The 14,308-nt window shown below is 38.7% G+C and overlaps 2 protein-coding genes across 2 annotated transcripts in view; one reads left to right on the top strand and one right to left on the bottom strand.

The window, feature by feature from the left end:
* DNAJC14 (DnaJ heat shock protein family (Hsp40) member C14) overlaps positions 1 to 14,308 on the bottom strand; it is a 1,080,043-nt gene that overhangs the window by 531,025 nt on the left and 534,710 nt on the right. The window lies entirely within an intron of this gene.
* Positions 1,861 to 2,799, top strand: LOC126022997 (olfactory receptor 6C2-like). The gene has a single exon (XM_049784037.1). The coding sequence runs from the start codon at positions 1,861 to 1,863 to the stop codon at positions 2,797 to 2,799; it is 939 nt and encodes a 312-aa protein (XP_049639994.1).

A 14,308-nucleotide genomic window follows, 5' to 3' on the forward strand; every position in this document is an offset into this window, starting at 1 on the left:
TAAGGTGTTTGCCTTGCATGCAACTGATTGATCCCCAACAGATAGTTTCAGGAGCCTATCCAGGAATTGTCCTTGAGCACAGAACTAAGAGTAAGCCCTAAGAACAGCCAGGTATGACCCAAACTAAACTGTCAATAAAAACTATACTGTCGAAATAAAAAAGATCCTCAGTGGAACATGGGACATGTTGACTAAAAGCTGAAAAATTTATAATTGGAGAAATATGTAGGGGCCAAGTCACGGTCATTTGTAAAGTTAATAGTTTTGTTTTAAATTTAGAAAAACACCAAAAAGGAATTAGAGCAGGAAAATTACATCATTTAATATCTGTTTAAAAGAGTGCTCTGGTTGTTGCGTAGATAATGCTTTATTTCCTGTTTTTCAGTTTTAATTGAAGAAAGCAGAAAAATAATAGTGTTTTTGTTAGTTTTGATTTGGTTTGGTTTGGTTTGAGTTGTCATACCCATAAGTCTCAGAGCTTACTCCTGCCTTTGTGCACACAAGTAAAAAAAGCTGCTTCTGAGGCCTGAGAGATAGCACAGCTGTAGGGCGTTTGCCTTGCACTCAGCTGATCCATGACTGACTGGTTGAATCCCTGCATCCCATATGGTCCCCCGTGCCTGCCAGGAGTGATTTCTGAGAGCAAAGCCAGGAGTAATCTCACACACCAGGTGGGTGTGACCCAAAAACAAAAAACAACAACAACAACAACAAAAACTGCTCCTGGCTTTAGGTGACTCTCGGAGATCAAAATGGTGCCAGTCACAGGCAAACAATGCTTTCACCCTTGTAACCAGCTCAGTAACAGATAAGTTTAAAGAACATATTTCACTATGGAACTAAGAAGAGATAAAGACAAAAGGGGAGAAATTGAGGAACTTAACATCGTTCATAGCAATAAACTTTATTTACTTCCATTGAAAGATTCATTGTTGCTTGTGACCAAAAAGATTGTCAGCAATTACTCTAAAACCTTGTGTATATTAATAATAAATTCTTGGTGCCGGAGCAATAGCATAGTAGTAGTGCATTTGCCTTGCACATGGCTGACCCAGGAGAGACCTCAGTTCAATCCCTGGCATCCCATATAATCCTCCGAGCCAGGAGCAATTTCTGAGTGCATAGCCAGGAGTAACCCCTGAGCGTCACCAGGTGTGACCCAAAAATCAAAAATAATAAAAATTATAATTATAGTAAATCCTTATATAGTTTATATAGTTATATCTAGTGCTATGTATAGTTATATCTATAGTTATACAGTGTTTTATACATACAAAGTTTTCAGGTGTTTATTAAGTCATTTAATTATTTTTAAATTCTATAAAGTAAATTAAATTATTTTCCACAATATTTATGAAGAAATTGAAGCACTGAGAATAATGAATATCCAAAGTGATTCATTATCAAGTTAAAAAACACAGAGCTCCAAGTCCCTGGCATAAATCAATGCTTTATGCTCTTCTGAGACCATTATATACCGAGAGAACTTTGTTTTTGTTTTTTATGCACCATTGATATAATCTGAAAGAGTTCTTTTACAGATTTTGTTTGCTGAGATGTGGTAAAGAGGGTTTTGATTGTTTGACCTAAGTATCATTTTACTACAGACTTAGTCACATATTAAGAATGCTAGCATACTAAGTATGAACCTTAGAGTAAAGCAAGGCACCATTGTTGAAAAAAATTATATTGACTTGTATCATATTATCACTCTTACTTTTTTGGTTTGTTTTGTTTTGGAACCACACTCGGGAGTTACTCCTGGCATGACCCAGGGGATTTTAAGCCGTTTGAATGCTACTGAAATCTAATTTCTACCTTATTTTTTACCACAGAACATGCAGAAGTCCGAGGTTAGTGATGAAAAATTACACAGTGTTAACAACATATATCCTGGTGGGACTGACAGATGACCCAATTCTACAAATTCTGCTTTTTATCTTTTTACTTGTCACCTATGTGCTGAGTGTGGTGGGGAACCTGACCATCATCGCCCTCACTTTTTTAGACTCCCACCTCAAAACTCCTATGTACTTCTTTCTTCGTAATTTTTCGATTCTAGAATTTACCTTTACCACTGTGTGTATTCCCAGATACCTGTATTCTCTTTCCACTGGCGACAATACAATAACCTATAATCCCTGTGCCACTCAATTATTTTTTGTTGTTGTCTTGGGAGTGACAGAGTTTTTTCTTCTGACAACCATGTCTTATGATCGCTATATAGCCATCTGCAAGCCCCTGCATTACACAACCATCATGAACAGCAAAATCTGCATCAGGTTCCTTATTGGTTGTTATTTGATAGCTCTTCTTATTGTCCTCCCACCATATATTATGGGCTTTGATCTAGAATTCTGTGATTCTAATGTCATTGATCACTTTGGCTGTGATGCTGCTCCTATCCTGAAGATCACCTGCTCTGACACAGAGTTTTTAGAACTATATGTCTTTATTCTGGCTATATTAACTCTTCTGTTCACTTTGTTCTGTATAATTACATCATACATATACATTATCAAGACCATTCTAAGATTCCCTTCTGCTCAGCAAAGAAAAAAAGCATTTTCAACTTGCTCTTCCCATATGATTGTGGTGTCTATTACTTATGGGTGCTGCATTTTCATCTATATTAAACCATCTGCAAAAGAAGGGGTTGCTATAAATAAAGTAGTGTCACTACTCGCTACTTCGGTTACACCTGTAATGAATCCCTTCATATATACTCTGAGGAATAAGCAAGTGGTACAAGCATTTAAAGACTTGCTTAAAAAAATAATGTCCATCTCAAAGGACTAAATGATTAGTGAATTTTAAAGGTCAGAAATTTAAAGGTCATTTCTAACTATTTAATTAAAAAGTTCTTTGCTAAAATAATTGCTGATTATAAGTGTAACACCCCCAAAAATTCAACCATTAAATATCTGTTTTAGAACTTTTTCATCATCCTAAAATGTTCTTGATGATCACTAGGAATTCAATAACCTCTTTTAAGTACCCAGTAGCACTACTGTTTTAAATATCTCTAAATATGCCTTTTCTGCCATTTTACATAAATGAATGCATATCACATGTATAGTATTTTGTCTCAGGTCTCCTTGATTAAATAAAATGGTGTTTTTATTTCATCTATTTGTAGCATTGTTGGTAGTCTATTGCTTTTTATAGAAAGTAATGTTTCATCTTTGGATATAATGCATCTTGTTTTTCATTCACTATTTAATGGATATGTGTACTACTTCCCTGTCATTGTAAAGTGTTTTTATTTCTAATTCTAGTAGAATTATTATGTTAATATGGTATCTATCAAGCTACTTTTCAACTATGTACCATTTTGTATTTCCAGAAGCATTGTGTGAAGGAATCATTTCTTCACATACTTACCAACACTTGATTTTTACTCTCTATTCAGCCACTCTCAGTATGTATTTGTACTTGATTATGGACTTATTTTGAATTTTCCTAATAATCAGTGGTATTAAATAACTTTTAATGTATTTTATCTATTTGTGTATATCCTTTGATAAAAAATCATATTTAAATAATTTACTTTATTTAATGGATTTTCCTTTCTTCTTGAGTTAAAATAATTATTGATGTATCATAACAAAAGTTATCAGATAGATGACTTCTAAGTATTTCCTCCCAAAGAATAATGTGTTATATTATAATTGCTCTCTTTTTTTCTAATGTGTTTCTTTTTTACTTTTAGCACTTTGAAAGTGTTAAAAATTTTGCCTACTATTATTAGTTTTGAAATTTAATTCTTCAGTAAATTTTAAATTAATGTTTTTTTTCTTTTTCTTACTAGTGCCTTTGGAAGTGCTAAAAATTTTGCATATCTTCTACTAGCTCTTAAATTTAATTTTGAATCAACAAAAATAAATGTTGCATGATAAAATTTAAGTTACTTTTTTCCCTAGATATACAATCACCCCAAAAGATACTGAAAAATTATTTCAAGTAATAAAAAAATGAGTATCTTCTAAATGGAATATCTTGTACCTTTGTTAAAATTCAATTGATCACAAATGGAATATTAATATAATATAATATTTCCATTATATTTATATATTTACCATGCTAATTTAATCACTGCAACTTTAAAGCAACTTTGAAAGTTATATAGTATAAAAACATGTGTTCTTTTTCTTTTTTTTTCCTTTGGTTTTTGGGTCACACCCAGCAGTGCTCAGGGTTCCTCCTACCTCTACGCTCAGAAATCACTCTTGGCAGGCTCGGGGACATATGGGATGCTGGGATTCGAACCACCATCCTTCTGCATGCAAGGCAAACACCTTAGCTCCATGCTATCTCTCTGGCCCCTGTGTTCTTTTTCTAATGAACTTGGTTATTTAAGTCCTTCCTATTTATATACATTTTAGGAAAATCTCAATGTCATTTTGGATTTAGTTTGTATATGTTATTACACTTTAGAACCCCAAACTGTTGAATTAATGCATCAATCTTTTCTTTTAGCTCAACTTTTCTACATTCACAATTAAGTAAAATGTCATCATAAATATAATAAACATAACCATATATGTTATTAAATGTCATGGATATGAATTTTTAGTAGAGCATAATCTTTATTTCTGTGAGGACTAGGGTTTGGTCTCCAAAAAAAGGCCAAAATTTTGTTTTTTAATTCTTAATAGTAATTCAGTCATGTGAGCCCTGATGTTTTCATATCTATGGAGATTCTTATACACACATGTGAGGTGACAGAAATAAGTATATTATAAGCACTACTTCTCACAAGAGAGAAAAGCCATAAATACAGCACATCTAGTAATAAAAGAGTAATAAAGTTCTAGTTATAGAATGGAAGACTGAAGAGTGAACATACTCTCTAACAGTCAATAAGAAGGTCCAGCAGCTCCACGCTTAACTTCAACCATTTCAACAGGCCCAGTTCCACAAATTCTGAAACTCTTCTTACTACTATATCCTTTAATCATAGTATGAGTATAATAAATCCAATGTAGAAGACATATCGAAGTCAGTAAGTTCAATGAGTGAAAAAAATAACACAGAAGCACCAACCAGCCAGCACCAACTAGCTCAGCAACTCTTCAGTCACTGTTTTTAGTGACACCATTGTGAGGAAGTTTAATGAATTTAAAGAAACAATGACCCATGTAGTCAGCAAAATACAAGAAAATCTGAGTGCTGAAATGAGAAAATATAAGCAGGAGTGAATAGTAAATCCGTGATATTAAAAAAAATCTCAAAAGGAGCTCTGAACAGTAGATTAATATCATCTGAGCAAAAGATCAAAGAATTCCAACCTGCTTGTTCTCATTCTTTGTGATGTATGCCAATCTCTGGGTGTAAGGTGGTACCTCATTGTTTTGATTTGCATCTCCCTAATGATTAGTGATGTGAAGAATTTTTTCATGTGCCTTTTGGCCATTGTATTTATTTTTTGTCAAATTGTCTATCCATTTCTTCTCCCCGTTTTTTGATGGGATTAGATGTTGTTTATTTTTTCTTATAAAGTTCTGTCAGTGTTTTGTATATTTTGTATGCTAGCCCCTTATCTGATGGGTATTGGGTGAATAGTATCTGCCACTAAGTGGTAGCTCTTGTATCCTAGGCAATATTTCCTTTAAGGTACAGAAGCTTCTGAGCTTGATATATTCTGATATGTGAATCTCTGCTTTCACTTATTTGGAGAGTGAAGATTCCTCCTTGAAGATGCGTTTAGTCTCAATGTTATGGAGTATTTTTTACTACCATCATGTTCTATATACTTTACAGTATCAGGACTGATATCAAGGTCTTTAATTCATTTGAATTTTAACTTCATACATGATGTTAGCTGGGGGTCTAAGTTCACTTTTTTGCAAGTGGCTATCAGTTGTGCCAACACCACTTGTTAAAGAGGATTTCTTTGCTCCACTTAAAATTTCTTGCTCCTTTATCAAAAATTAGGTGATTGTATGTCTAGGGAACAATCTCTAAGTACCCAAGCTTATTCCACTGATGAGAGCTTCTCTCTTTATTCCAATACCATGCTGTTTTTATAACTATTACTTTGTAATACAGTTTAAAGTTGGGGAAAGACTTGCCTCGAATATTCCTTTTTTCAAGGATTGCTTTAGCGATTCGAGGGTGTTTATGGTTCCAAATGAATATCAACACTGTTTGATCCACTTCTTTGAAGAATGTCATGGGTATCTTTAGAGGGATAGCATTAAATCTATACAATGCTTTGGGGAGTATTGCCATTTTAATGATTTTTTTAATTTTTTTTATTTAAACAACTTTATTACATACATGATTGTGTTTGGGTTTCAGTCATGTAAAGAACACCACCCATCACCAGTGCAACATTCCCATCACCAATGTCCCAAATCTCCCTCCTTCCCACCAGACCCCCACCTGTACTCTAGACAGGCTTTCTATTTCCCTCGTACATTCTCTTTATTAGGATAGTTCAAAACGTAGTTATTTCTCTAACTAAATTCATCCCTATTTAAGGTGAGCTTCCTGAGGTGAGCTGTAACTTCCAGCTCTTTTGTCTTTTGTGTCTGAAAATTATTATTGCAAGAATGTCTTTCATTTTTCTTAAAACCCATAGATGAGTGAGACCATTTTGTGTCTTTCTCTCTCTCTTTCTCTCTCTCTCCATTCTGCATCTTTCTCTCTCTCCATTTTAATGATGTTAATCCTGCCAATCCATGAGCAAGGTGTGTGTTTCCATTTCTGTGTGTCCTCTCTTATTTCTTGGAGCAGGACTCTATAGTTTTCTTTGAATAGATTCTTCACATCTTTGGTCAAGTTGACTCAAGATATTTGAGTTTGTGTGGCACTAATGTGAATGGAATTGTTTTCTTAATGTCCAATTCTTCCTTATCATTATTGGTGTATAAAAAGGCCATTGATTTCTGTGTATTAATTTTGTAGCCTTCCACATTGCTATATGAATCTATTATTTCTAGAAGCTTTTGGTAGAGTCTTTAGGGTTTTCTGAGTATCATGTCATCTGCAAACAGTGAGAGCTTGACTTCTTCCTTTCCTATCTGGATGCCCTTTATATATTTTTCTTGCCTAATTGCTATAGCAAGTATTTCCAGTACTATGTTGAAGAGGAGTCGTGAGAGCAAACAGCCTCGTCTTGTGCCAGAATTTAGAGGGAATGCTTTTAGTTTTTCTCCATTGAGGATAATATTTGCCACTGGCTTGTGGTAGATGGACCTAACTAAATTGAGAAAGGTTCCTTTCATTCCTATCTTGCTGCGAGTTGTTTTTAAATCAAGAATGGGTTTTGGACATTATCAAATGCTTTATCTGCGTCTATTGATATGATCATGTAATTTTTATTTTTCTTGTTGTTGTTGTTGTGTATTATGTTGATAAATTTATGAATGTTAAACTATCCTTGCATTCCTGGAATGAAACCTACTTGATAGTAGTTACTGGTCTTCTTGATGAGGCATTGCATCCTATTTGCCAGGATTTTGTTGAGGATCTTTGTATCTGTGTTCATCAGGGATATTGGTCTGTAATTTTCTTTTTTGGAAGCATCTCTGTCTGGTTTTGATATCAAGGTGATGTTGGCTTCATTAAAAGTTTGGAAGTGTCCCCATTTTTTCAGTTTCATGAAAGAGTCTGACTAGTATTGGTAGTAGTTCCTCTTGAAAGGTTTGAAAGAATTTATTATTAAATCCATCTGAGCCTAGGCTTTTCTTTTTGGGCAAACATTTGATTACCGTTTTAATTTCCTCAATTGTTATTGGGGTGTTTAGATATGCAACATCCTCCTTACTCAACCGTGGAAGGTTATGAGTCCAAGAATTTATCCATTTCTTCCGGGGTCTCATGTTTAGTGGCATAGAGTTTCTGAAATTAGTCTCTGATTAGCCTTTGAATCTCTGCAATATCTGTAGTGATCCCCCCCTTTTCATTTCTAATACTGGTTATCAAGTTTCTCTTTTTTATTTTTATGAGTTTTGCCAATGATCTATCAATTTTGTTTATTTTTTCAAAAAACCAATTCCTACTTTCATTGATCTTTTGGATTGATTTTTGGGTTTCCACTTCATTGATTTCTGCTTTTAGCTTTGTTATTTCCTTCTGTCTACCTATTTTTTGGTTCCTTTTGTTGATCAATTTCTAATTTTATAAGCTGCGTCATTGAGCTGTTCAGGTATTCCCCTTCTTCTTTTCTGATGTGTGCTTGCAAAGCTATAAATTTTCCTCTCAGGACAGCCTTTGCTGCGTCCAATAGATTCTGGTAAGTTGTGTCTTCATTGTCATTTGTTTTCAGGAAAGTTTTGATTTCCTCTTTGATATCATCTCTGACCCACTGGTTGTTTTCTAGCAGGCTGTTTAATTTCAAGTTTTTACAGTATTTCTTCTGTGTCCCTTTGTAGTTCACATCTAATTTCAGAGTCTTGTGGTCAGCAAAGGTAGCCTGCAAAATTTCTATCCTCTGGGGACTCTAAGCCAAAGAAAAAGGAAAAAGGCTCTGAGTGACAGAGGAAAGCGGACCATGGGGAAAACCGCCTTTAAAGACCAGAAGAAAAAAAATTTTCTATCCTCTTAATTTTATGGAGGTATTTTTTATGTGCCAGCATGTGGTCTATCCTGGAGAATGACCCATGTAAATTGGAGAAAAATGTATATTCAGGTTTCTGAGAATGGAGTGCCCTATATATATATATATCTACTAGGCCTCTTTCTTCCATATCTCTTTTCAGGGCTAGTAAGTTTGTGTTGGGTTTCTGTCTTGTTGATCTATCAAGTGTTGACAGGTCCATTTTGAGGTCTCCCACAATTATTGTGTTATTATTGATGTCTTCTTTCAAATTTTTCAATAATTATATTAGATAATTTGCTGGTCTCTAATTGGGTGTTTATATGTTTAGTAGTCTGATTTCTTCTTGTTGCACATATCTTTTGATTAGTACGAAGTGTCTATCTTTGTCCCTTACAAATCTATATGTATAAGTTTGGTGTGTTTGTTGGTCTCTCTTGTCTTAAAATAGACCTTTCAGTTTTTCCTTTAAGGATGGTTATGTATCTGTGAAGTTTTTAAGTTGTTTATCTATCCATGAAGCTATGTATCCTTCCTTCAAATTTGAATGTGAGTCATGCTGGATGCAGTGTTCTAGATGAAGCCTCCATTTCATTCACTCTTGTCACAATATCCTACCACTGTCTTCTGGCCTTGATATCAGACCTGATACCATAAGGTATATAGAACAGCATGTAGGTAAAATCCTCCATGGCATTGCTACTAAAGGCATCTTCAAGGAGGAAACTGCACTCTCCAAAGAAGTGGAAGTAGAGATAAACAAATGGAAATATATCAAGCTCAGAAGCTTCTGCACCACAAAGAAAACTTCCCAGGATATAAGAGCCACCCAATGAGTGGGAGAAATTATTCACCCAATTCCCATCAGATAAGTTGCTAATATCCAAAATATGCAAGACACTGACAGAACTTTACAAGAAAAAAAATCTAACCCCATAAAAAATGGGGAGAATAAATGAACAGATATTTTGACAAAGAAGAAATACAAATGGCCAAAAGGCACTTGAAAAAATGCTCCACATCACTAATCATCAGGGAGATGCAAATCGAAACATCTATGAGTTACAATCACTACACCACAAAGAATGGCATGTATCACAGAGCAGTGCTGACAGGGATGTAGTGGAAAAGGAACTCTTATCACTGCTGGTGGGAATGCCGTCTAGTCCAACTTTTATGGAAAACGATATGGAGATTCCTCCAAAAACTGGAAATTGAGCTACCATATGATCCAGCTATACCACTCCTAGGGATATACCCTAAGAACACAAAAATACAATACAAAAATCCCTTCCTCACACCTATATTAATTGCTGTGCTATTTAGAATAGCCAGACTCTGGAAACAACCAAGATGGCCTTCAACAGATGAATGGCTAAAGAAATGTGGTACGTATACACAATGGAATATTATGCAGCTGTCAGGAGATGAAGTCATGAAATTTTTCTATACGTGGATGTACATTTAATCTATTATGCTGAATGAAATAAGTCAGCGGGAATAGATAGACCCAGAATAGTATCACTCATTTATGGGTTTTAAGAAAAATAAAAGACATTCTTGCAATCTTTTTTAGAGACAAAAGAGAGGAGGGCTTGAAGTTCCAGCCAACTACATGAAGCTCCCCACAAAGAGAGGTGACTGCTGTTAGATAAATAACTACATTGAGAACTATCATGCCAATGTGAATGAATGAGGGAAGTAGAAAGCCTGTCTAGAGCACAGTCTGGGGTGGGGTGATGAGGAGGGAGATTTGGACATTGGTGATGGGAATGTTACACTGGTGAATGTGGGTGTTCTTTACATGACTGAATCCTAACCACTATCATGTTTGTAATCAAGGTGCTTAAATAAAGATATTTAAAAAGAAATAAAAAATATAAAACAAAACAAAATAAATCTAACTGAACAAAACATTATCTTTCAAGTACACAAAAAGCTCTGAGACATCAACAAATTGTTAACAAAATAAAAAAATAAAGATGTATATTAAATATGGTAAGATTTATCATAGTAAGATATTAAACATAACTGAGTTGCCGATTTTTACCTATCATATTTTTTAAGTTTTGTTTGATTTAGGCATTTTGGTTTATAATACTACATTAATTATAGGATTTTATAAATAAAACATGTATGTACTCTTCACAACACCAAACTCTTCACAAGTGTCCTCTTTCCTCCACCACTATCCCAGTATTCCCCCCCCCACCCTTTTTCTCCTATCCTCCCACACTACCCCCTATAGTAAGCTTCCTATTGAATATCAGGACTTGGTTTTTTCTACTCCTCAACTGTTTCTGAATACCCCACATATGTCCATGAAGCAGCAAATTGCATTAATCTTTTCTTATGGCTGCATAATATTCCATTGTATATATGATGCATATGTCTTTATCAAGCATTTTATTTGGAAAATTTTAATAACTTTTAATGTAATCACCATGAGATACAGTTATAAAGTTTTCATGATTGAGTTTCAATGGATTGTTTCTAAATTTGACCCTAATGATTAATGCTATGATAAACATGAAAGTACTATTGTCTTTTCTCAATAGAGATTTTGGGTCCTTTCAGTAGGTGTCAAGAAGTGTATTGTTGGGCTATATGAAGGTCAATTCTTATTTTATTTTGAGTGTATATATATATATATATTGTTTTCCATAAAAGATGAACCAGTCAACATTTCAACCAGCACAAATAAACTTTTTAAAGTTTATTAAAAGTTTTTAAAGTTGTTTTTAATAAACTTTTCTTTTGATTATACACTTCAGTAGCAGCAGGGTGCTTAAGAAATTGATAATATAGGCTTTTGCCGGGCTCCCCTTGCCCCTGGGAGGGTCGGGAGACTCCGCCGACCACGTGGACGGCCGCCCTGCTTCTGCAGGGCTCCCCTTGCCTCCGGGAAGGTAGGGAACCTCCGCCGACTGCGTGAACGCCTGCCCTGCTCCTGCCGGGCTCCCCTTGCCCCTGGGAGGGTCGGGAGACTCCGCCGACCGCGTGGACGGCCGCCCTGCTTTTGCCGGGCTCCCCTTGCCCCTGGGAGGGTCGGGAGACTCCGCTGACCGCGTGGACGGCTGCCCTGCTTTTGCCGGGCTCTCCTTGCCCCTGGGAGGGTCGGGAGACTCCGCCGACTGCGTGGACGGCTGCCCTGCTTCTGCAGGGCTCCCCTTGCCTTCGGGAAGGTAGGGAACCTCCGCCGACTGCGTGAATGCCTGCCCTGCTCTTGCCGGGCTCCCCTTGCCCCTGGGAGGGTCGGGAGACTCCGCCGACCACGTGGACGGCCGCCCTGCTTCTGCAGGGCTCCCCTTGCCTCCGGGAAGGTAGGGAACCTCCGCCGACTGCGTGAACGCCTGCCCTGCTCCTGCCGGGCTCCCCTTGCCCCTGGGAGGGTCGGGAGACTCCGCCGACCGCGTGGACGGCCGCCCTGCTTTTGCCGGGCTCCCCTTGCCCCTGGGAGGGTCGGGAGACTCCGCTGACCGCGTGGACGGCTGCCCTGCTTTTGCCGGGCTCTCCTTGCCCCTGGGAGGGTCGGGAGATTCCGCCGACTGCGTGGACGGCTGCCCTGCTTCTGCAGGGCTCCCCTTGCCTTCGGGAAGGTAGGGAACCTCCGCCGACTGCGTGAACGCCTGCCCTGCTCTTGCCGGGCTCCCCTTGCCCCTGGGAGGGTCGGGAGACTCCGCCGACCACGTGGACGGCCGCCCTGCTTCTGCAGGGCTCCCCTTGCCTCCGGGAAGGTAGGGAACCTCCGCCGACTGCGTGAACGCCTGCCCTGCTCCTGCCAGGCTCCCCTTGCCCCTGGGAGGGTCGGGAGACTCCGCCGACCGCGTGGACGGCCGCCCTGCTTTTGCCGGGCTCCCCTCACCCCTGGGAGGGTCGGGAGACTCCGCTGACCGCGTGGACGGCCGCCCTGCTTCTGCCGGGCTCCCCTTGCCCCTGGGAGGGTCGGGAGACTCCGCCGACCGCGTGGACGGCCGCCCTGCTTCTGCAGGGCTCCCCTTGCCTCCAGGAAGGTAGGGAACCTCCGCCGACTGCGTGAACGCCTGCCCTGCTCCTGCCGGGCTCCCCTTGCCCCTGGGAGGGTCGGGAGACTCCGCCGACCGCGTGGACAGCCGCCCTGCTTTTGCCGGGCTCCCCTTGCCCCTGGGAGGGTCGGGAGACTCCGCCGACCGTGTGGACGGCTGCCCTGCTTCTGCCGGGCTCCCCTTGCCTCCAGGAAGGTAGGGAAACTACGGAAGACCACCCCGCTCCTGCTGGGTCTCCATTACCCCCGGGAAGGTAGGGAAACTACGCCCACCCGCGCCAACCACTCAAACGTGCCCCGCCCCCAGGCGGATATCTCCTACCTACCAGCACCAGCTGACAACAATAGGGCAAAGCAACGAATCAGGCCATAGAAAGACCACAGGAGGAGCCAAACCGCAGCAAGCCCACCTAATAGTACCACTAGATCCACCCTCAGGGAGGGGACCCATTCCCACACCACAGGGGATAGAAACAAGCTGAAACTGGAAGGAACAACACTCCAAAGCACACCAACAAACCAAAGAATTATGGGTAAATCAAAAAGATCCCTAAGATCTGATGATACAGAGACAAAACCTAACAAGTTTCCAAGTCCGCCAAAAAGCACAGATCCATGGGAAGGTGACCTAAAAGCAGCAATGAGGAAGGAAACACAAGAATTAATAAAAGAAATGAGAGAAACCTTAACTAACGAGTATAAGATATCTATGGAGGAACGAATCAGCCAAATTAAAGAAGAAATGTTAAAGACGATGAGAGAGTCCATACAAAAAGAAGTGAAGGAATTAACAGACAAAGTAACAAGCCTTACTAGCAGAAACACAGAGTTGGAGAAACACATTGAAGAACTCGAAGGAAAACTGCAAACAAAAAATGAACAAGAAACCAACAAAGAAATAAAAGGCAAAGCACTGGAAGGAAAAGTCCAGTACCTAATGAACAAGGACAAAAGAAACAATCTAAGAATCGTGGGTATACCAGAAGGGGAGGAAATAGGGAAAGGGGAAGAACAAGTAGTCAGAGAGATAATAGCAGAGAACTTCCCCACCCTCTGGAATGAAACTTCAGGCCAAATCCAGGAAATCAAGAGAGTCCCTAATAAAATAGATCCTAATAAATTGACACCAAGACATATAGTAATTCAAATGGCAAAAAACAAAGAAAAAGAGGAACTTCTTAAGGCAATAAGAGAGAAAAAAAACCTCAAGTACAAAGGTAGGGACATAAGAATCAAACCAGATCTGCCAGTCGAAATAATTCAAGCAAGAAGACAGTGGAATAACATATTTAAACGACTGAATGAAAAAAACTTCCAACCTAGAGTCCAATACCCAGCAAAATTATCATTCATATGGGAGGACAGACTAAAAACATTTTCAAACAAGACCGAACTAGAGCTATTTTTGCAACCAAAACCAATCCTAAATGACCTACTCAGAGATGAACTACACAATCCAAACCCCCGATTGTAACAAAAGCCACCCTACACAACACAACTGCACAACAGTCCTCTCTCCAAATAATTTCCCTAAATGTTAATGGACTAAAATCTCCAATTAAAAGACACATAGTAGAGAACTGGATTAGGAAAAATAAACCAGACTTCTGCTGTCTACAAGAAACACACCTACAGCTACAGGATAAGCATAGGCTTAGAATCAAAGGATGGAAAGTAATTATTCAGGCCAATGGAAAACAAAAAAGAGCAGGGACAGCCATTCTTATATCAGACCAAAT

Source organism: Suncus etruscus, chromosome 11 (genome assembly GCF_024139225.1).
Source record: "Suncus etruscus isolate mSunEtr1 chromosome 11, mSunEtr1.pri.cur, whole genome shotgun sequence".
Lineage (NCBI taxonomy): Eukaryota > Metazoa > Chordata > Mammalia > Eulipotyphla > Soricidae > Suncus > Suncus etruscus.

Excerpts from the sequence above, each read along its gene's own strand:
- LOC126022997 (XM_049784037.1), top strand. The coding sequence starts at position 1,861 with ATGAAAAATTACACAGTGTTAACAACATATATCCTGGTGGGACTGACA.